At 42.8% G+C, this 20427-nt stretch overlaps 4 protein-coding genes across 4 annotated transcripts; 1 reads left to right on the forward strand and 3 right to left on the reverse strand.

The window, feature by feature from the left end:
• Window positions 1–304: 304 nt before the first annotated feature.
• LOC109487345 lies at window positions 305–7521 on the reverse strand. Its single transcript, XM_019791323.1, has 7 exons — window positions 7170–7521; window positions 6078–6240; window positions 4977–5033; window positions 3830–3864; window positions 2156–2338; window positions 1104–1301; window positions 305–468 (listed from the first exon to the last, which is right to left on the reverse strand). Exons 1-7 carry the CDS (start codon window positions 7300–7302, stop codon window positions 461–463), a joined length of 777 nt encoding a protein of 258 aa, XP_019646882.1. The 5' UTR covers window positions 7303–7521; the 3' UTR covers window positions 305–460.
• Window positions 7522–9292: 1771 nt separating this feature from the next.
• On the reverse strand, window positions 9293–14332 carry LOC109487426 (nucleoporin Nup43-like). The gene is made up of 8 exons (XM_019791420.1): window positions 14174–14332; window positions 13654–13797; window positions 13116–13193; window positions 12568–12730; window positions 12012–12144; window positions 11295–11446; window positions 10544–10672; window positions 9293–10131 (listed from the first exon to the last, which is right to left on the reverse strand). Exons 1-8 carry the CDS (start codon window positions 14291–14293, stop codon window positions 9920–9922), a joined length of 1131 nt encoding a protein of 376 aa, XP_019646979.1. The 5' UTR covers window positions 14294–14332; the 3' UTR covers window positions 9293–9919.
• Window positions 14333–14558: 226 nt separating this feature from the next.
• On the forward strand, window positions 14559–16163 carry LOC109487317 (transmembrane protein 192-like). The gene is given in 3 exon segments (XM_019791296.1): window positions 14559–15110; window positions 15420–15598; window positions 15999–16163. Coding segments are annotated over 3 exon segments (828 nt in total). The 5' UTR covers window positions 14559–14626.
• Window positions 16164–17526: 1363 nt separating this feature from the next.
• On the reverse strand, window positions 17527–20308 carry LOC109487400 (ubiquinone biosynthesis O-methyltransferase, mitochondrial-like). Its single transcript, XM_019791389.1, has 6 exons — window positions 20153–20308; window positions 19538–19661; window positions 19065–19217; window positions 18491–18736; window positions 18050–18209; window positions 17527–17803 (listed from the first exon to the last, which is right to left on the reverse strand). The coding sequence occupies exons 1-6, from the start codon at window positions 20272–20274 to the stop codon at window positions 17664–17666; spliced, it is 945 nt and encodes a 314-aa protein (XP_019646948.1). The 5' UTR covers window positions 20275–20308; the 3' UTR covers window positions 17527–17663.
• Window positions 20309–20427: the final 119 nt, after the last annotated feature.

Here is a 20427-nt window from a genome sequence, read left to right on the forward strand (position 1 = left end):
AAATAACTACTATTTATCAGCCCTGTTGCACAAATCCGCCGCCTGTTTTTCTCTAGTAGAGCACACCCTCCCCCAGACACAGTTTAAAATCGCAGGAAGAGTGCATCATGCTGAGGATGTTGTCTTGAATATCTCTACTATCTATAGTCTATAGACGTATTTCTTCTACTACAGTGTGGCGGATATATGTCAGTGGATGAATGTCAATGGAGGTTACTTCGGTGATGTTATTCGGTGATGTTATTCTTGCGATTAGAAAATAAACAATTCCACAACTTCATCAGAATGCTTGCACGTCATTTCCGATGGCATCTTATCTATCAGTACATCTTTAAGTTGAGGCTAAACTTTTCTACATGTTCTGAGCACCGGAGTGTCCAGTCAGGTGGTGTGGCGCTCGTGCTGCTGTTTTGCATAGGTTCCGACTGTCCCACCAGATGTGCTTCTCCCGCTGCTCTTCTCAAGGACCTGAAACAGGGAACTCAACTTTAGTAAGGGGGAGGACCTGAAAAGGATACTGTAACAGCTACATTTGCTAACTGCAAACATCTTTTCAAATTCGAAGTAACCACTTTTCCTTTTTTAGGCCTTAACAGTACTGTTAAGGCCTAAAAAAGGAAAAATGTCAGGTTGCATCCGTCATTTTATTTGGTGAAGAGTTTCATGCATTGGCCTCAACTGTCAAACCTCTGAACGTGAAAGAACACATGGCTTACACAATACGCGAGTCGTAATGACGCTGCATCGCACTACCAGCTAATAAAATGGGCCTTGCTTCGTCCTCAGCCTGAGGTGGGCCGGAAAGAAAAAAAAAGACTAGACAGGTAACATTTGCAAAGCAAATGCACAATGTTTACCTTCGCATAAGGTCTGCTCAGTTAATTCCTAGTTTAAAGTTTAACACATCAATATATATGGTGACAGGAGTCTAAATCCCTCCTGCTATAAAATTGCAACATGATGTAACCCAATACCATTTACCATGATAACAGTCGTCTGGCCAGGTCATTGACCTTTTGTGTTTGGAGAAGAGGAAACTGAGCAAAAACAATATGTTTTCCTTCGGTGAACATAAAAAGCGACATTATGAAAGTGGTCCTTACAGACGAGGGGGATGCCTGTGGAGTTTGTCGCCGCGTGGACCCAACTCCCCTCCAAACACGACATGTCGTGGTCGCCCTCTACCGGCTCCTGCATGTCGCTGCACTGGAAGAAGCAAATGTCGCCGGTGATGTACGGCGCCTCGCAGCTCTCACCCATCTTCTCCACTCCCTCGTTCAGATCTAGCTCCGGGCAGTCCGCTGGGAAGACGGACATACATGTTTAGGGTACATAAATACTGACAATGGTTGGACAGTCGGTTAGACCAAGGGTCCATCTGAGAAAGTAACTCTAACGGATGCTGGTGAGGATCAATACAATCGATATTCTAGTCGGTGACTTACACAGTCTACTATTCAGTGGCCATTGGTCACCATAGCTAGCCTGGGTGCCATCCTAGGTAGTTTACCAGGCCTGCAGCACGAGCGAGTATATGAGGCTTGGTAGCTGATCAGGATGGCACCTAGGCTGCACCATGCATAGCATGTTGTAGAGATAAATCTGAAGAAGTAAGATAAATCTGAAGAAGTGGAGTATACCATTATATTGCAGTAATCTGCAAGCCGATGTAGAAACCGGCTAAGTGTTTTACATGTGCTCTAGCGGCGTTTTTTTTTCAGTTTGAAAACAGCGAACCATTCGAAAGACGTACAAAACGCCACGAAAGCACACGTAAATCCTTATCACACATTCAGGACCTTCCCGACCGCTCCCCACCCAAGATCGGCGCTGGGTTGGGAGTAGGGCACTGAGTCGCACCCTACATCTGCTTTTTTTCATTCCAACATTTCATGACTACTACTGACTAGACATGGTGACGGCACACTCAAGTTATTTCAACTTATTTTATGCCGCCACCAACGCAGAGGACAAATACAGGATAGGACAATACTCATTTTCACTTGAGTTAAGCGAGGAAAGTGCCTTTCCCAAGGGCACAAGATCGGTGGACTCGTCACGGCAGGACTCGAACCCGGGACCTCTTGGTTTCGATTCGAGCACTCTGCCGTTACGCCACGCGACCGCACAATTGTTACGTCTGTTAGGAGATTACGTTTGCAGGCCATGAAGGGTCCGTGCCAGTTCCCGTCCAGGCATGTGGCGGCGGCGGAGGAGACGGTCCCCTCGTACAGGTGGTACCCCGGCGAGCATGAGTAGACACAGATCTCCTGCTGGTCATACGGCTCCTCGCACCCGGTCATGAAGGTGTTCGGCTGAAAAGGCGCCTCGTCACATGCTGGACAACAACAAGGATTTCGCATGAGAAACAGGAAATAGTAAAGTCATACTTTTATTCTTTTGTTTTTCTTCACGCCATCGCTACCCGTCACCTTAGCTACCAGCTTGGTATCCAAACTTACTCTACAGCTGCCGAGTCTCATAAATTTCGTCCTCATGCTCCGAAAAAGGACGAAGAGACGAAAAAGGCGAAAGAGACGAAAAAGACTTGGCAGCTAAAATAGGTTTAGATACCAGGCTAACATCTGTAGGTCTTTCTCTGGTCTGTTACTCACTGGTACGATGGATCTCGACTGTGTAGATATTATTGCTACAGCGGGAAGGGACAGATACTTTATTACACTGGATAATCTACATGGGGATGAACACACTTGTAGATCAATATATCGCGCATTTATCACGCAGGACACGTCGCTGTTGCCGGTGTTGAGCCAAATCCTTGAGCTGTTACGTGAGAGGTCAGGTGTGCAGGGCCAGGGTTAGGGTTAGGGTAGGTTTTAGAGTGGCGGTTAGGGTTGGTATTAGAGTTAGAAGTTAAGGTTAGGGTTGGGATCATTGTTCAGGGCTAGCGTTAGACTTACGATTAGGGTTAGGTTTAGACCAGTCTTCGGGAGGCGGCTGGAAAGAGTAGAAACTGGCCAGATCGAGAGATAACATGCCGGGGGAGTTGGTCCGCTGGAGATTACTAGTACAATTTGCTCCACACGGACTAGCGGACGAACTCCCCTGGAACGTTATCTCTCTATCATGTTGGCCAATTTCTACTCTTTCCATCCGGCTTCTGACTCCTGGTAGAGGCTAACATTCTAGATGTCAAAGCGACGCCAGCATGACCCATGTGCCCATACCCGGACATTGTAACGTTTATTTATGTCAACACTGTTGTCAGTTTGTCAATCATTCTGACAATATACGACGTTTCTGGTTTGCCACACGTAGTCGCGATCGGAAGGATGATGAAATCACACTGTGAGAAAGTCTCAGTAGACCAGTCAAGATACGGACTGACGCGTTCTCGTGTGTCACATGTACAGATGCTACTCATAGGTATGGTACAAATCCCTTGTCACATTCGGTACCCGGTTAAGATGTTTTAAGCGCTTCTATTAAAAAACTCGTACGATCCTAAGCCCTTACATGTATATCGCGCTATGGCTTAACTTTCCTACTCCTGCCCTGCGTGACGCCAGAACGACCTGTCGTACGCTGCCAATAGACTAGTGCATAGCGACTCGGGATATCGATAGGAGAAATATCTGCACTGATTACAATGTCGCAGACACAAGAGTAAGGGCTGGTAGGCAGGGAAAACATGTCCTAAGTTATGTCACAGACACTATAGCAAGGGCTGGTAGGTAGGTCAAAACATGTCAACGTTATAAGTTACTAAGTCGAAGACAGTATAGCCAGGGCTGGTCCGTAGGTAGAAGTACGTCTTGTAAGTTACCCGATGGGGTATCGTACATGTTCCGGTTTTACAGATACTTACTTGGTGCGTGCTCACAGATGAAGGGCAGCAGGTCACTGGACAGAAAAAACAAAAGTGAAGAAAGTTGAGTTTAATTATTCCAACGACTGCATGTTGAGCAGCTGAGTCAACCTAGGCTCTTGAACAGACTATAATGGGTTTCCAGTAGATAGACTGAATATTATGAATGGATGAATGAATGAATGAAAGACCTTTATTATAGGTATATGCTCTTACAAGCTAAGTACAGGTCATGAATAAAGCAGTAAAATTACAGCAATATTTTACCAAAATACATACTAATGTTGGCTACTATGTGCATGTTCAACTTTTCGCTTCTTATTAAGACAATCGTAGATAGATATATTAACATATGGGAGCTAAGGATACATGGCTTGTCTAGTTTCATAATTAATACGAATTTTTCTGTTCTAATAAACTTCTATCTAAATGTCTGAAGCTAGGAAACTTGTCCTGTATACAGGTATGGCGGATATCTCTCTTATTTCTCTAAAATGCACAGCCAACACCATAGGGGCACATTGTAAAGTGGACTCTTAATCCTATGGCCGGCTAAAACATCTATGTTCAGGCTATTTGCCCAATTTCTACTATTTTCCAGCCACGCATTGGAGTCTGTTTAGAGACTATATCTGTCTGGAGTCAGCCTGCATGTCTGATGTAGAGTTGACATCAACATGTCTGACAATGCGGGGACTGTTGTGACAACTGGCCAGTTCAAACAACCATATCACTGAGGGAGTTCGGCACATTATTGATGTACACAAGTGAAGAATAACGAATAAACACTGGCCCGGACTGTGTTCTCGGATTCAAGCCTCAAATATACACTTCGCGATGAATGCACAAAACGTGTAAGACTAGTATATACCGTTATGTATCATTACATCTTTAGAATCGATCTAATTTTGTTGGGTACAGATTTCGAAGTTGATTGATCTTGTCAAAGTTCCCGTGTGTTTACAAATCAGAGTGACTGTCTGTACATTTCAGTTCGCATTCCTTACCCCCCATTTAACAATTGAGACGGTATGTAATTGATAAGCCAACGGACCGGCTTACAGATAGCCGATAGGAAGGGTACACAGAATCAGAATAAGTTAGATGTAACAGTTTGATATCACAAAAAAAAAAAACGTCACTCAACTCTGGTCTGTGGTGTCCACTGCCGCAGTCTTCCTCTGTATCCGGACTGATCCAGGCGCTATGTGAGGAAACAACATTTTTACTGAGTATTCAGTCCACAAACCACGCATTTCCAGTAACCTGTTATCCATGTTACCCCTCATATTGTCTCACTCACTTTCTGCGAGCTCAGCATTCGCATAATATAAACCAACTTTGCTAGAAATGATCAAAAGATTGTAGACCGGATAAGAAAAATGTCCACTGTAACCCACAGGAAAATCAATAAACTGCATGCGTTTGTCAGTGTGATTCAGTAATATTATCCAGTTTGTCACTCGGATTTCAAACAACGGAAGAATTAGAACTATTCAAAAGTACAAAAAGTACAAAACAGAAAAGTCTGGAGGGACGCTGTTTTCTCAACACATACAATATAAGTTATAGGAGGAGCTAACGGCTCGAAAGGTAAGGTTTGTCAGTCCATATGTTGCATGCGCTTTACTAATTGCTGCTGATATATTACCCACCATCTATGCTAGTCTGGCATATTTGTATTGTAATACATTTGAATTTCGAAAACGTTCTTTTGTAGCGTTCAACGGTGGCTAGACTAGATCGTTGTTGAATCTCCTTGGACTAATCTACAAATGATCAGGGTGGTGACCCCACTGACCCCCCAACCTCTGTCCCCAAACGGCCTGTAGTGTCCATCGATCTGTGACATTAGAATCGTTAACGGTTTGGGGTCAGGCGAGTCCATCATCATCATCATCATCATTCAAGGTTGTCATTCAAGCGAGCCCATTTCTACCAAAGTTGGATCTTATCAAGCGAAGGTGGCAATTGTTTCAAGCTTAGTTTTCAGTTTTTTCTGAGGTTACCCGCCCAGTGATTACATTTTACGTGGTAGTTGTCCTTGTCAACAAATTTATGTATTGAATAATATTTCATATAGGTGCCAGTTTCAGGATCCGTATACTAGAGTATATTTTGTATGCGGTTGGCAATTTGGCACAAGCATACATATGTGCGAACCCTCAAAACTACAGCCATGTCTTCATTTCTTTACCCTAACCTCGGCCATTTCCTTACTGTATAGATCTATGTACACTCCACTCACTGTGTTCTGTAGAAGAACTCGGCCGCGTGTTCGTCATGACAGTCGGGCGCGGCCAGACGTCCGTCCTGCGCCTCACAAAATGCGGCGGCCCCGGAGTAAGTCTCCATCTCCGTGGAGAAGTAGTAACAGTGTCCTTCGTGTTCTTCGTAACCCTCCGGACATTCTGGAAAAATTACCAACGGAGAGCGAGTCATCTTTATCGAGCATTTTGTACTTTTCGTAGCCGATAAGAGTGTCAAAGAAGTGCACTTCACACTTGCACATGTACTATATATGTACATATATGTTAAAAACTCAATAAAGGTCTAAGAAAATGGCGGGAATGGCGCGTAAAACTTAACTCTACATCCAATAAGAAGTTCTAAGAGTTGTAGCGATTGTCTACGTGGCACTCCATGACGTCATACATGTTAGGAGCGCCCTAGCTCACTCGGAGGCCGTACAGTCTACAGTCTAGTCTCCTGGGCAGACATTTGGGGTGGCAGGTACGTAATTTTATCTGGCTTGAATCTGATCGCTTGCATGTTCTAATGTTTGGTAGGACACCCCTAGGTTATGGTAGTACCAAAGTGAACCGCCAGCAACCCCAAAAAGAGGACTACGTTGTCGTACAGCCAAACGTTTACTAATTTTTACCACGTCCAGCTGAAATTCGTGCACTTTATACGACTTTCTTGTCTTCCACGGATTCCTTTCTTTAGTTTCTGACAAATATAGCAGCTCTTTGTCAAAATTAGCCGGATAATTTGCCAAGTGCGCTGGCGCTAGTAGGTCCGGGTGCCTAGTCTCAGTAGCAGACCCAGCCGGACGTTTTTTTAATAAACAACGTACTTTTTAGAAAATAAACAACGTATTCCGTTGTTCCCGCTCGAACAGTATTTAGGTCAGTGCCCGGTAGTGATCAGAAAGCTTCGTCGAAAACTGCGTCGCAAAAATAAAGAATAAGCCCGGTGTGTTCTGCAACAGAAGATACAAGTGGCCGCCTGTCCTCTCGTCGGCTATACTACGTAACGGCTCGAGCAACTTGTTCGGTCTGCCTGTAATTAACTAATTAACAATCAACATAGTCCGCATTATAAGTTCAACTCTTACCGTGCGCGTGTTCGTCCTCATGTTCGTGCTCGTGTCCGTGCACCTCGTCGCCGTGCTCGTCCGCAGAGCCCGTACGGGGACCCAACAGCCCGACGGCCGCTAGGAGAAGAACACCGACCACCAGGCGGGGCATCGCGTCGCTCGGAACGGTTGCTGACTAGTACTGCTGGCACAAAGGTTGAAAGGACACAGGGCACCTCTTTTGCGCGCTTGTGGAACGTAAGGTTTACCGTACACACTTGTAGACGACAGGTATAAACCCTAGCCTGGTGTTTTCAAACTTTTCCTGGTGTCTTCTGGAACAAACTCTCGGAGAGATGAGAGAGAATTTGCCACGTATATCGTATCCTGTCTGGCACCAGGCCCTGTAATGACGTCTTCATATCTGTCAATTAAACTAGATTAGCGAACATGTGATGGTGAGGAGCTTTTGATGTCACCCACTCTGCACCGCAATCAAGGTGTGTGATTGGGCCTCGCGAGTTGGCGGTCTACATCCGCGCGCAGTTTGAGTCGGGTCTGTTTCTCTACAAAAAGAAGGAAAGAAAGAAAAAGACGAGGTACCACTAAAACTCATTTATACCAGTAAATTGGTACCTAAGGCTTTGACAGTCAAGAGGTGTGAGGAAGGGGTAAAGATCTGTCTTTTCCAGCCTTTCCTCGTTTCTCAGAACGATTTTCTTTGGGAAATGTTTGAAACACTAGTCCCTCCTCCCGTATCCTGTCTGGCAAAAGGCCCATGACTCGTTGAGATCTGCCAATCAAAGCGCGGGTGCACGACTGTTGGTATTGCAACATTTTTCTTCAATAACGTGATCTGGCCACACAAGATTAATTCCATGTATGCTATCAGTTCTTGAAAATTATGACCTGTCCAACGATATGCTATTACACCTGCTGAATACTAGTAGTTTCCTGTCGCGTACGATGGCCATGGAGGGGTCTCATTGACTGATATATGGTACCTATCGACCAGCTTTTCCAAGGTGAGAAAAATACAATATATCGGCCTGTTCTAATTACCATTCACGCAACGTCGACATCCTATATTTAGTGTGTTGTTTGGGCATCAGGAAGTTGCGTCTAGTCAAGTCGTCGATGTTTAGGAAAGGGATACGTGTAGGAAGAGATAATCTATATTAAACGTACAGAAGCATTTGTCTATTGAAATTCAATTTCAAGCACAATAATATCGACTGTATTGCATATTGGTTTATCACGCTACGTTCCTTCACAGGCGTCAGGTCACAAAGTTTTTGTTGAAATGGCCGTTGCGTTATAAACTCACAATTATACACTTAATTAAAGCACACTGTGTACGCTCAGTCCTCTAAAATATTCCAGAGAATTAGACACTAAACATGCTGTACTCGATCCGATCAACCAATTCCTATATAAACTTGTGTATGAAACACGCACTGTGTACTCGCTTCACCGATCGAGGACTCCAAAGAATACGAAAGGTGCCGAATTCACCTGGAGATTGCCGAGAGCTAATTAAAAAGCGACTTCCGCAGCGCACGAGGAATTTTGGTCGAGAGTGAATATCGTTTGTCACATATTATTAGCCTGACTGAACCTCGCTTTTCGCCGGCTCCCTAGTTAGTCCGCCACCCTAGTTAGTTTTGGGTGGCGGACTATGTAGGGAGCCCCCCGGAGCTTGGGTTTCACAGGCTAGTCACATATCATTTGATATATTACATATAAGGTCATCCATAGAATGAAGTATCTGTGGTCTTGCCTTGACAATAAAACGCCCAGTGTGCAACACCAGTGTCTGTGTGTCCGCCAGGACTTTACATCAATCAGTAACGGTCTTTGAACTTTTCATTGATCTGTTGGACATTTAGACAGAGCTACCTGATGTTTGTTAACAATGACACATACAAAACCCAATCAAGCTTTGAAGTCTCTTTAAAGCAGGATCTATATTTAAACATGAAAACATTTTTAGATCTTTTTCAACTGTAAACATGTTATTCAGCCTTGTTCCAAGTAAGAAATCATAGAAACTGGCAGTTAGTATCAAATTGTACAAGAAACAAACATGTAGCCAGTGACAGATAATACTGCTAGTATTGGGTTATAACACAAAAATAAAGGTCAGAACATTTTGTATCAGATATAGGAGTTTTATTATTAAGTTATAGAAAACATACTGTACAAGTAATGAGATTCCTTGTAGGTAAGACTACGAAAGATACATGTACATCTTACAGTAGATTTTCTGCTATTCCCTACATTTGTATCTTGGCTCTCTTCAGACAATCAAATCAGGACAATGATATCTCAAAATGTATGATGAACGTTTTGGATTTTGTTGATGAAAATGACCAGGTGTGCTTGGTGATAGGGCTGACGTTTATCTCTGCATTCATTTGGATCAAGAATAGCAGGCCCACTTCTGTGTACTTGTGGAAACTTACTGACATGTAGTCTTTTACTTCCAAACACTGGTCACACCCCTGCCAACAAGATTGGCAACTTTTTGTCAACCAAGCATGATAGCGGAAAGCGAGGGAGGGCCCAAGAAAAGCCGATAGGTTTCTGGGGCTCCTGTGCACGTTTCTTGATTTTGAGACTGTATTTAGCTACTGTTATTTTCTGTTGGAAATTACATTGAAACCTGCTTCAGGACCAATGCAATGCTTTACAAATGTCCTTGAAGTTTAGCCTGGGTACCATCCGGATTTTGTATACGGGAATTTGGTACCCAGACTTGAAGTTGACTTGATGTAGAAAAGGTTCTGTCAGCGAATGTTGATGTTCCTGATGACGTAGATGGCCTCTGCGTCCGTCCCACACACCACGTTCCTGCCCACGATGTCCAGGGAGTTGACCGACATGATGTTGTCCGGCAGGAGACTGGACACCTCCACCTTCTGTTTCCCTGTGTTGGCCAGAAGCCAGGGGCTGGACTGGGCCTGACTGGCGGCCGGCGCACGGGACGGGAACGGTGTGCCTGGAAGTTCAAAAAGAATTAAAACACATTTCAATCGGATTATCCAGAACATTCTGTTTTATTTTTATTTTTTTCACTCACTCAATCACTATCCAGGATTTAATCATTCTGATGCCGGTGTCAATGACAGGGGTCGGCGGCAGTTTGTTTTAGTTACATTTATGCAGGATGCTTGTAAGAAGCCACCTCCTCAAAAATATAAATTCAAATACATGTATGACAATCATATTGGGAATACATTAGAAATACAAGATGAGCCACTGAAAACAAGCAAAAAGGAGACCTACCAGTACAAGAAAAGTATGAACAAATTTCATCATGTTGTGATTCACACATAAATGATAAAGACAATGTTCATTTACGAGCAAGGAGGTTAAAATTTTTAAAAACCTCCTTGGTACAAGTGACCTACTTGCTGTTGGTGTTGCCATGGCGAGGGGTGTGGCCGTTGCCATGGAGACATCCCAGTGCCAGAGGGAGCCGTCCTGGGAGCAGCTGAACAGGTGGTCAGGGTGGGTGGGGTGGAACAGCACCTCCCACACGTGGGGGGGGGGATAGAGGGTGTTAGGTCATAGGTGATAAGAGCTCCCCTTAACCACTAACACATGAAACTTCAACTGTGCTGGTACAAGGCACTGCGAGAAAGGTCTAAGTTCACCCCCAGTAACATTGTTAGAAAATTGTTCTCCACAAATTTCCAAACTTCACACTAGAGAGCTGGGGCCTAGGGTTAACTAGGGACAACTTGAGGCCCTATGCCTAAAATAGAACATCCTGGAGACACCTGTCTACAGCAGACATTTATGATAGATTTATTCATTGATAATCTTCTTCAGGTATTTGGTAACATTTGGTATCATCAGCAGAAAAGACAAAGAAGAATGATTTGACTCACTGTCCCACAAATTTGTAGCGTGTCTTAAGAGGGCTGGGACCTAAGGGTTACCCAGGGACAACTTGAGGCCCTATGCATAAAATAGAACATCCTGGAGACACCTGTCTACAGCAGACATGCGTAAGCTCCTGATGCCCACGGATTATAGATTTATTGATTGATAATCTTCTTCAGGTATTTGGTAACATTTGGTAAGAACTGTTAGATTCCTGTTGTTATCATCAACTCAGAGAACAAAGCAGAAAGATCTGTCTCCTTCGGTACTCACTGTCCCATGCGTGAGCGTCCATGACTGACACGGGGTGTCTCTCCTGCCGCAGGTCCCACATGTACAGTGACCCGTCCTGACCTCCCGTCGCCACGATGTGCGGCTGGCCAGGATGTTTGTCTAGACAGTGCAGCGGGATGCGGTCACCTGACCTACAGGACACACAAAAGTCAAAGACCTTCAAAACTTTATTTTCAACTTTATGACACTTAATTATGTACCATGCAATACTCTATTATGTATAATGTATTTGATAGTTTGGGATGGAATGTGCTTTGTACGTAAGCGAGGGGAATTGATGTGACATCATATTGAACCGAAAATCATTGATATACATGTACAATGTTAAGATTAGGTTCACTTTGCACTGATGAGAAAAAAAAAATTCTTCTGCAATATCTGGGTCCATCTGTACTTCTATCTAATAGACATATTTTTAACTATTGTTATTAGGTGTATTTTTATCTGTATGTTTTCCTTTATATGGGCGAGTGATGCCTGAAATAAAGAATAAAGAAAACTGTATCTTGTTACATTCTGTCTTACTCTGATGTCTCATGATCTCAGGGAAAAGCAGCCAGAAGGCTAATTTGAGCATTTCATGAATAAAGAAAGATTCAAACAAACCAATGACCTTTACATAGAATATTTCACTGCAGAATTCTATCTTATCAGCAAAGACATAACTGATATCAAATTGAACCCAAAATAACCTACAGTAAAAATATTCTGGTTGGTTCTGAGCTGGGTCGTCTGAGGTCAAACACCTTCAGCTGGCCAGTAGAGTTAACTGTGATGACTTCAAATGCTTTAAGGGACACGGCATTCAGGGTACAGCTGTCTGCATTGTCTGGAAAATAGTGGGTAAAACAAAATCAATCTACACGTCAAAATGTAATAAAAACAAGCACTATAAGACTGTTACTGACACAAAAAAAAGTGGAAGTTTAGGTTACTGTTATGTCTTTGAGTACATAATGTTCGAACCAGTGAAGGTTCCCTGGCTGTTGTACGAAGAAGTGAAAGTGTGTAGGGATTGACATCAAACTCAGAGGTAAAAGTTGCTCTACATACAGGGGAAAGTTAAATCTGTATCTATTATATTCTCTCTCTATTTATTTATTTATTTCTGTTTTATTTATACAGGGCGTATGCACTCAGTGCTAAATGCACTGCTTTTCAGGCATGCCCTGTAACAAACAGTCAAATGTGAAAACAGTGAAATCAACACATAATACAATACAATACAACAATAAGGTGGAAGTTTCCCTACCTATAGTTCTGATGGGTGCCCTGTGATCCAGCCTGACTACGTTGATGCGCCCGTCCTCCCCGACAGTGACAATGTCGGGTAAGGTGGCGGCCAGGCCTGTACAGGGACAGCCGTGTCCGTTGTGGTGGTGTAGACTCTCCCACGTTTGACCAACTGACAGAGTCTGCAAATAACACACACAACTTTAGTGCTCTTAAACTTTTTAAGAAGATTCTCAATCATATGATTATTATCTAAGTGTTTGGAGCAAAGGGCTTGAAATACTGGCGCATACTAGTATGCACTGTTGTGCTCCCAAAATTGGAGCTGCGCATCTGCACCTATTTGTGAAGGTTTACGTTTGTTACGCTATGATGATGTACACTATAATAATAATTAATATACAACATATTTTTGATATTGGTGTGAGAAAAGATAACATTTGTTGTATAAATGTTGTGTACCCGATATTTTTGCTGTGAAATCTAAATCTTTACGTTAGGGTGACTAAGTAGTACATCTGTAAACCTATATACTCAGCTACATAGAGACTACAAAGCCAGACAAACCTGTGAGTTGTGATGATGTTTGTACAAAGTAACGTTCCCTGCTGAAGAGGCTGCCAGGATTTTGTCATAATCCAGGAACTGAAACAGAAGGGAAGGAGACATGTGAAATACAACAAATCAATGTTCTAATGGCTGTGAATAACTTCACCTAAATACACACACATTCATCTTGTGCTTATTCGATCTTCAATAAAGAGTCCCTGCGATTTTTAAGTACTAAAGTAAGGATAACGGAAAAACAGTCACCATCAAGTTTAGCATCACATGGATCATAAAACAGGCATCTTGCAAGTGAAAGTGATCAGTTTAGCTCAATGACCAATGTTGCAGCTGTATTACATAGCTTTAAACAATGCTTAGACTTAGAGTTAGATGCTCAAAGGGTAGGTGTTACAAGTCGTTCGTTGTAATGTAGCTACTAGTAGCTGCTGCCGCGCCGCGTGCCTGTGAAGCTGCTGGGTTATGCCGAAGGGCGGTTATTCTGGCTATACTGATACAGAATGTCGCAAGACTTTATTCCCATCCTGATTACTAGTACCTTGAGGTCTTTCACATCCCCCCGGTGCGGCACCTCACACACCAGTCTGGGCTCAGCAGACCTGGCCGGGAGCTGGCCTTTTGCAGAAGCGCCCTCTGTCTTTGCCGGCGTGTTCGGCAGGTGCCAAAGCCGAACTCTGTTCTCCTGAAAAGATGAAATTAAGATGTGACATTTTTTCACGTTAATAAGTTTTTTTACAATAAATCACAAAAGGCGTACACTTTAAATAAGCCAAATAAACCCAAACTCAATTTCCTGAAATAATCATATGAAGGATTAAAAAAAATATTTTCTGTACAAAAACTATACAATGACTGTAAGACATGGTATGGTATATATGGGTGGTATGTAGGTCAATAATAGTGTGAATATAATTTTACGGCACACGCAAAACTTGATCAGTTCACACCTGCACACCTTTGGAACTCTGTGCCCCCCTCCCTCCCATATCTCACATGGCCTTGTGTATCTGTACAGCTAAAATACCTTAAACTGAATAATTTTGACCGTCTACGCTTACCTCATTATCCCAGCTTCCTGACACGAAGACGTCAGACTGCTGAAGTGCCTGTGGACCCTGCGGCCGCCACCGAATCTTATTTACTTTTTCGGAAACAAATTCTGCGATGCATTCCGCCATTTTGAATTTAGAGACTTGCCGCCAACATCCGGGACCTCTTTTAGGAATATTTCATAGTTTCAAAGGGATATTTTGTTTATAAAACAAACTCGCCTTACACTGTTGTTTTGTAAAGACAAATACAAAATTGTCATCATTACATGAATATAGGTTTGACATGTGTATAGTCTATTGAATACCGAGTAACGTTTAGAAATCTGAGCAAAACTAAATGTCGTTTAAAATGTTGGACCCTTTTCTAAAGGTAGACTAGTCCGACCGGAAGTAGAGGAGAACAGATACGAGGAAGTGACATTTGAGTTGCTCCCGTGACACTCGTAGAATCCACAAGTTATGGTGAGTTTAGGGAGCGAAGGAGCCCGGCAAGGCGCCTATTTCTTCGACCAAGAAGCAAGCCTGACTTCTAAAGACGAGGAGTTACTTGTAGACCAGACTTTATCCGCGGAAAGCGACCCAGAATTCCACCCCATCTCCACCGTTTGGGCCGGGGTAACCCAGGCTGTCTTGGTCGTTGCGTTCGCCGTAGCTTGTTTCGTTCTTCCCGAGTTAGACATCTCCATATCTATACTTGTATACTGTCAGACTGGTCTCTGGTTCCTGACGTTTCTCCTAGAGCGGTACATGCGGTATCAGCACTTTGTTTCCCGACGAAACGGTTACTTGGAGTTCTACCGACAGACGAAAGACATCCGTCGGCTGCCCTTCATCGTGATCTCGGCGGGTTCGTCGCTGCTACTGGCCGTGCTCCAACTTCTGAGCGAGCTCAGGGAGAAAGACCAGAAGAACGCAGCCTTAAAACCCGATCATTACATACAAGGTCTGTTCGAACTTCGAAGTAAAAACAACGTTTGAATGGATTATTTTACATATGTTTAAACTGTATTATCGTTTGTCTATGATTATGTCAAAATGAGGTTAAAGTCAAGTACATGTCTGTAAACTAGTACATGTTTAAGGACATGCACGCACATGCCCAGTGTCAAAGCTCAACATTACTTAAGGAATCTATACAAAAAATGGTCTGTTGATTTTGTTTTCCGGACGTTTGTCAACATAACCTTTGGCACTGGGCATGCAGCACAGTTGTAATTAATACTAATTATGAACCTGACTCTGTTCTTTGCAGTCCTGGCAGCCCTGGAGCTTGTGACCACCCTGCCGTGCCTGATCCTGTACCTGGTGCGAACCGTCCGGTTCAACAGCAGCCGTGCCTCGCCTGACGTGCAGCAGGACGAGCTGGGCTTCATGCAGTCACACGTCACCTCTACAGAGGTCGGCTTCAGGGACGGCGACTACCTGGACGAGGTGCGGTTACACATACATGTACTGTATAAAAAAAAACAAAAAACATGTTGCAGCTTGTTGCTTTAGTTTTATTGAGCCTGGGTGCCATCCTCTGAAGTGTAGTACTGATGACTTGCATCACTCTTCTTCCTCGAGTCCCTTCACATATATGCAAAACATGTTTACATGTATATCTAGTATAACAACAACCTGTTAAAGAATGTACGGTTAAATACTGATGGCAGTATTTGTTATTGTTCAAAAGTCACAAAACTGAGAACACATTGCCTTTCAGTTTGTGAGGAGAAGTTTGTTGCTAACTTTCTTCTGCTGTTTTAGGCCTATATATAAAATGGCCAATACTTGGGTGATTGTCACTACACATGTACATCTGTTCTGACATGTCTTTCTCTCCTCCCAGGTGCTGGAGAAACAGGCGGACATGATCCGCTACCTGCAGCAGCACAACGCGCACCTGGGCAGGCGTATCCTGCACCTGACACAGGACCAGTCACAGGCCAACTCCAGACACTGAAGTCTGGGGGAAGACTCGATACTGCATATGGCAACCAGTTCCTGTAAATAATTGTAAGGAACATGTAGAAAGCCTCCTTGACTTATCTTTGTGTACATGCATGGGTTCAATTTATTTTGGTACATTTTTTTTGTTCAAGCGAAATGTTTCTTTGATGTTTGGGTAAAAGTTGAGTGGCAGGAAAAACACTCTATAGAGTATACTTGTACATCAGTTGATTATAACATCTTCTTAATGATAATAGAAAAATACCTTACAAGGTATATTCTCAGTCTGCAGATGTGGAGAATGACTATTTAAGAAAGTATTTTGTATAGGTCATGTAGATACAAGATTCAAGATTGACTACTTAATATAAAGGTAACAAAATCTAAGTCTTTACTAGTAGATTCTAGGATTTTTTGTTAAACATTGTTGTTATCATAAAGTGCAATGGGTAAAATGAACGGAAAGTACACTGGTACAGTAATGTGGATTATGCTTTGCCAGCTGTAATATATTTATCTATCACCTTGCTGGAATATTTGTCATGGGAATCAGACAGCAGACTTTCCAAGAACTTATTAAAACACGGATCTTGCAGAGATGAGATTGAATATTGACTTGTCAGAGACTTGTGTAAAAAATGTTGATGAAGGTTAGTCATTCGGGTAGAATATTACAAAATAATACAAAATAAGTCAAGCAACTGGATAAAGTTGGTTCAGATAGCATCCAATATCTTTCATCAGTCAAAGATGAAAGATAGTGGATGCTAAATTAGAAATGCCTGACACTTGAAGAGAATTTATCCAGTTGTTTGATTAACCTGTGTAAGGAACTTTGTAAATATCTGCAATTTTGATAGGCAAATATGTTGAAAATTGTATTCTGAATGTTAATAAACCATTTTGACAAGAATCATTTGTCTGATTGTACTGTTTTTATGTCCTAATAAACACAATGTCAAAAAGAAAGTCTTTAGCATTAAAAGTCATTTATGTTAAAAACTTAAATCCCATGGGCTTCTTGTAAAGGACACTAGCTTGCAAATTCTGTTTTACACAACCATTGAGCACTCTGATGTACAATATACATGTACATATTGTGCTTTATACCACAGATAGCACCAGTCACACTTGGTATTAAGCCACACAAATACATGATTAATTGTTTGAATCTTTGTTTATTCATGAAATACTGCAATTGGTCTGATCCTTATTTGAACATTTTGCAAGCAAGCACCAACAAAACCAACACAGTGTTTATACAGTTGACTACAAAGATTTATGTACCTGCTGTACTTGCACAAAAGTACATTCACCTCCAATGCAAGAATATCTGTATGGAGGTTGTACTTCCCAGTTTTACATACATTGTGGGTGTGTTAACATTACACCATGAGAGTTAGTTAACATCCTGTGCGATTCAGATCTGGGCAACCTGAGATGCTTAGATAAGGTCAAGTCTTATCAAAGAAGTTAAAACTTTGAGTCTTAAACATGTACATGTACCCTACAGAGCCTCCATCCAACAGTACATGTACATCTCTGGGAAATCTCAGTTCTCTTTTCAACTGTCTTTATGTGTTGCTTCTGGGTCATCCTTGATAGCATGTAGGGCGTAGTTCATCTCCGTGGAGCCTGTCCAACTCCAGTGGTTCAAGAAGGGGTTGTAGGACATACCATGGATCAGGCGGGGGTGGCAGTTATCTGAAAAGGATGAAAATTCAAGTTGTCTTTGTCAGCATAAAATTGATTATAAAGACTTCTATTTCTAAATCTAAAACTGTAACATGATGTCACAATGCAAGACATTGAGACTTTAAAAATATTCTTTCAATAATGGGCCCTTAGGTAGGAAAATGTTTGCTACTATTAAGTCTGTGATTTTCTAGTCCTTTTTACATACTGCTAGCAAAACATTGCAGTGAGGGAGGGAGACAATCAAAAACTCACTAGCTCTCAGTTCTTCTTTCAGCTCCTCTGGAGGGACAAACTTGTTCCAGTTGTGTGTTCCTCTGGGCACGACACGGACTATGTACTCTGCTGCTATCACTGCCAGGTAGTACGACTGGTTCGTACGGTTGATGGTAGTGAAGAACAGTGATCCTCCAGGCTGGAAAATACAAACATTTTTTGTCATTTTGTCAGTTTTGCTGCAATCAGCATGACATACATCTGCAGACAAGGTTACCTATATCTAGTCAAAGGCAAGTTCTGGTAACAAGGATATAAAAAATATCCAAAATTATATGTAGCAGGACATTGAAACCTGGAGGTTGGGGCTTATGTTTTAGGAAAATGGAGCTCTGGTTATCCTAAGACTTTGATTTAGATGAGAAAGAAGCTGGGGAAGTGTGAGCCGATGCAATGACAGAAGTTGTTCTGTAAACCCACCTTGACAAGGTCACAGCTTGAGCCTATAAAGTCATCCAGTGCATCCACATGTTCTATAACTTCTGATGCCACCAAAGCATCGTAGTAATCCCTGACTTCTGATGCGACCAAGTCCTCCACTGTCCCATGGGTGAAGGTGAGTGTGTCCTTGAGTGAAGGGTCGTGAGCCATGTGTGCAGCAGCAGCCTTCACAGCTTCCTCCGAGGCATCCAGACCTGTCACCTGGGCACCCAGCTTTGCTAGGGGCTGTGGCAGGAGAAAATCACATCTGCTTGGTTGTCGAGATTTGAAACCAAAAATTCTAACTACAAAAATGTATTTTGTGACTCTTGCCTCTAGCAAGTGATAATGGACATGAATTATATGTAATGTGAGAAAAATATACTTGTGGAAAACCAGGAACAGGACTAGTTATTCCATCATCCTTGTTACACTTCTAAATCTGCCAAAGTAATGAACAGGAACGACAGCTTCTATCTTGTGCATATGCTGAAAATTTTAGTCTCAAACTGAAAAAGGCCTGATTTCTAGTTACTGTAATTTGTATAGCCACAAGATTAATATTACACCTTACCACAGACAGAATCCCTCCTCCACACCCCACATCCAGGATCCTCAGTCCCTCCAGTGGCCGACTCTTCCTGCTGACACTGTGATGCTTCATCAACGTGTCTCTGATCAGGGGAACTCTCAGTCTGTTCATGGTGTGCAGGGCCTTCAGTTCACCCTGGGAAACAGAAAGGGAAATGTATGTCATAGCTGCGAACTCCCTAAGGCATGACTGGCCTAAGAATGGAGAAACAGGATGGAACTTCAGGTCATGTGGCGTACTGGCAGAGCATTCGGCTCAGAACCAAGAGGTCTCGGGTTCGAACCCTGCCATGTCACTGATCTTGTGCCCTTGGGAACAGCACTTTAATTACAAGACTTTCCTGGATGGAGGCCTGGCAAACCCCATCTCGTATTAGCCACAAAAAGGCAGCAGAATATTCAGCTAGTAGAAGGCGAAATGAAAGCGAAAAGAAGAACTGCATGTACACTCCTCACCTTCGTGTCCCACCATTTACTGGCCAGGGCATTGAACTTCTTCACTTCTTCAGGGTTTATGCTGGTTTTCTTCTTCTTCGCTGCTGACTCACTGCTGGAATATTCAGCTGTACTGCTGCAGTACCTAAAATGCCAAACAACATGACTTTGATTTGGTAACCACAGCCAATAGATCCATCCATCCATCCATCCATCCATCCATCCATCCATCCATCCATCCATCCATCCATCCATCCATCCATCCATCCATCCACCCACCCATCCACCCATCCATCCACCCACCCACCCATCCACCCATCCATCCATCCACCCATCCATCCATCCATCCATCCATCCATCCATCCATCCATCCATCCATCCATCCATCCATCCATCCATCAAATATCAATCAACCAATCAATCAATCAATCAATCAATCAATCAATCACCTTTATTTTTAGTTTAAGTTTTTTCTCAATTTTTTTTCATTATCCTTTCCTTTTTTGATCCTTCTGGATTTTTAACCTCCTTCATCCTTGATACGTACATGTGCAGGTTTGGGAAAGGTAACGTTAACGTTTAATAACGTTATAGCATGGAGGTAGAAAAATGAGACATGGTTATAGTATGCCCTACCTAAGGCTGAATGAAGTATTTCTCCTCGTCGTATTCAATACACCATTTAAACGCAGCAGTGGGGCTCTGTTGGACCGTAGAAACACGCTGATCATCCTTCCACAGAGTTTACACGGGTGCATTTTCCTCAGATTTGTAATAAAGCATGCAAGTCTTTCATAAGGTCTCGGACCGGAGTTTTTTTCACGATTTTGGATCCGGCGGACACCCTCAGACCGAAGGGCTATAACTCCGCCAAAAAAAGTACGCCGGGAAATCTCATTACATCAGTCAAC

Source organism: Branchiostoma belcheri, unplaced genomic scaffold, assembly GCF_001625305.1.
Source record: "Branchiostoma belcheri isolate BF01 breed outbred unplaced genomic scaffold, Haploidv18h27 scaffold88, whole genome shotgun sequence".
NCBI lineage: Eukaryota > Metazoa > Chordata > Leptocardii > Amphioxiformes > Branchiostomatidae > Branchiostoma > Branchiostoma belcheri.

Coding starts and splice junctions, on each gene's coding strand:
- LOC109487345 (XM_019791323.1), bottom strand. CDS start 7,302: ATGCCCCGCCTGGTGGTCGGTGTTCTTCTCCTAGCGGCCGTCGGGCTG. Junction 6,241..7,169: donor TGAGGACGAACACGCGCACG/GTAAGAGTTGAA, acceptor TAATTTTTCCAG/AATGTCCGGAGGGTTACGAA. Junction 5,034..6,077: donor GAGTTCTTCTACAGAACACA/GTGAGTGGAGTG, acceptor TTCCTCACATAG/CGCCTGGATCAGTCCGGATA.
- LOC109487426 (XM_019791420.1), bottom strand. CDS start 14,293: ATGGCGGAATGCATCGCAGAATTTGTTTCCGAAAAAGTAAATAAGATT. Junction 13,194..13,653: donor GGGATGTGAAAGACCTCAAG/GTACTAGTAATC, acceptor CTTCTGTTTCAG/TTCCTGGATTATGACAAAAT. Junction 10,673..11,294: donor GGACGCTCACGCATGGGACA/GTGAGTACCGAA, acceptor CCCCCCCCCACG/TGTGGGAGGTGCTGTTCCAC.
- LOC109487400 (XM_019791389.1), bottom strand. CDS start 20,274: ATGCACCCGTGTAAACTCTGTGGAAGGATGATCAGCGTGTTTCTACGG. Junction 19,662..20,152: donor AATACTTCATTCAGCCTTAG/GTAGGGCATACT, acceptor TTGGCATTTTAG/GTACTGCAGCAGTACAGCTG. Junction 18,210..18,490: donor CAAGCTGTGACCTTGTCAAG/GTGGGTTTACAG, acceptor TGTATTTTCCAG/CCTGGAGGATCACTGTTCTT.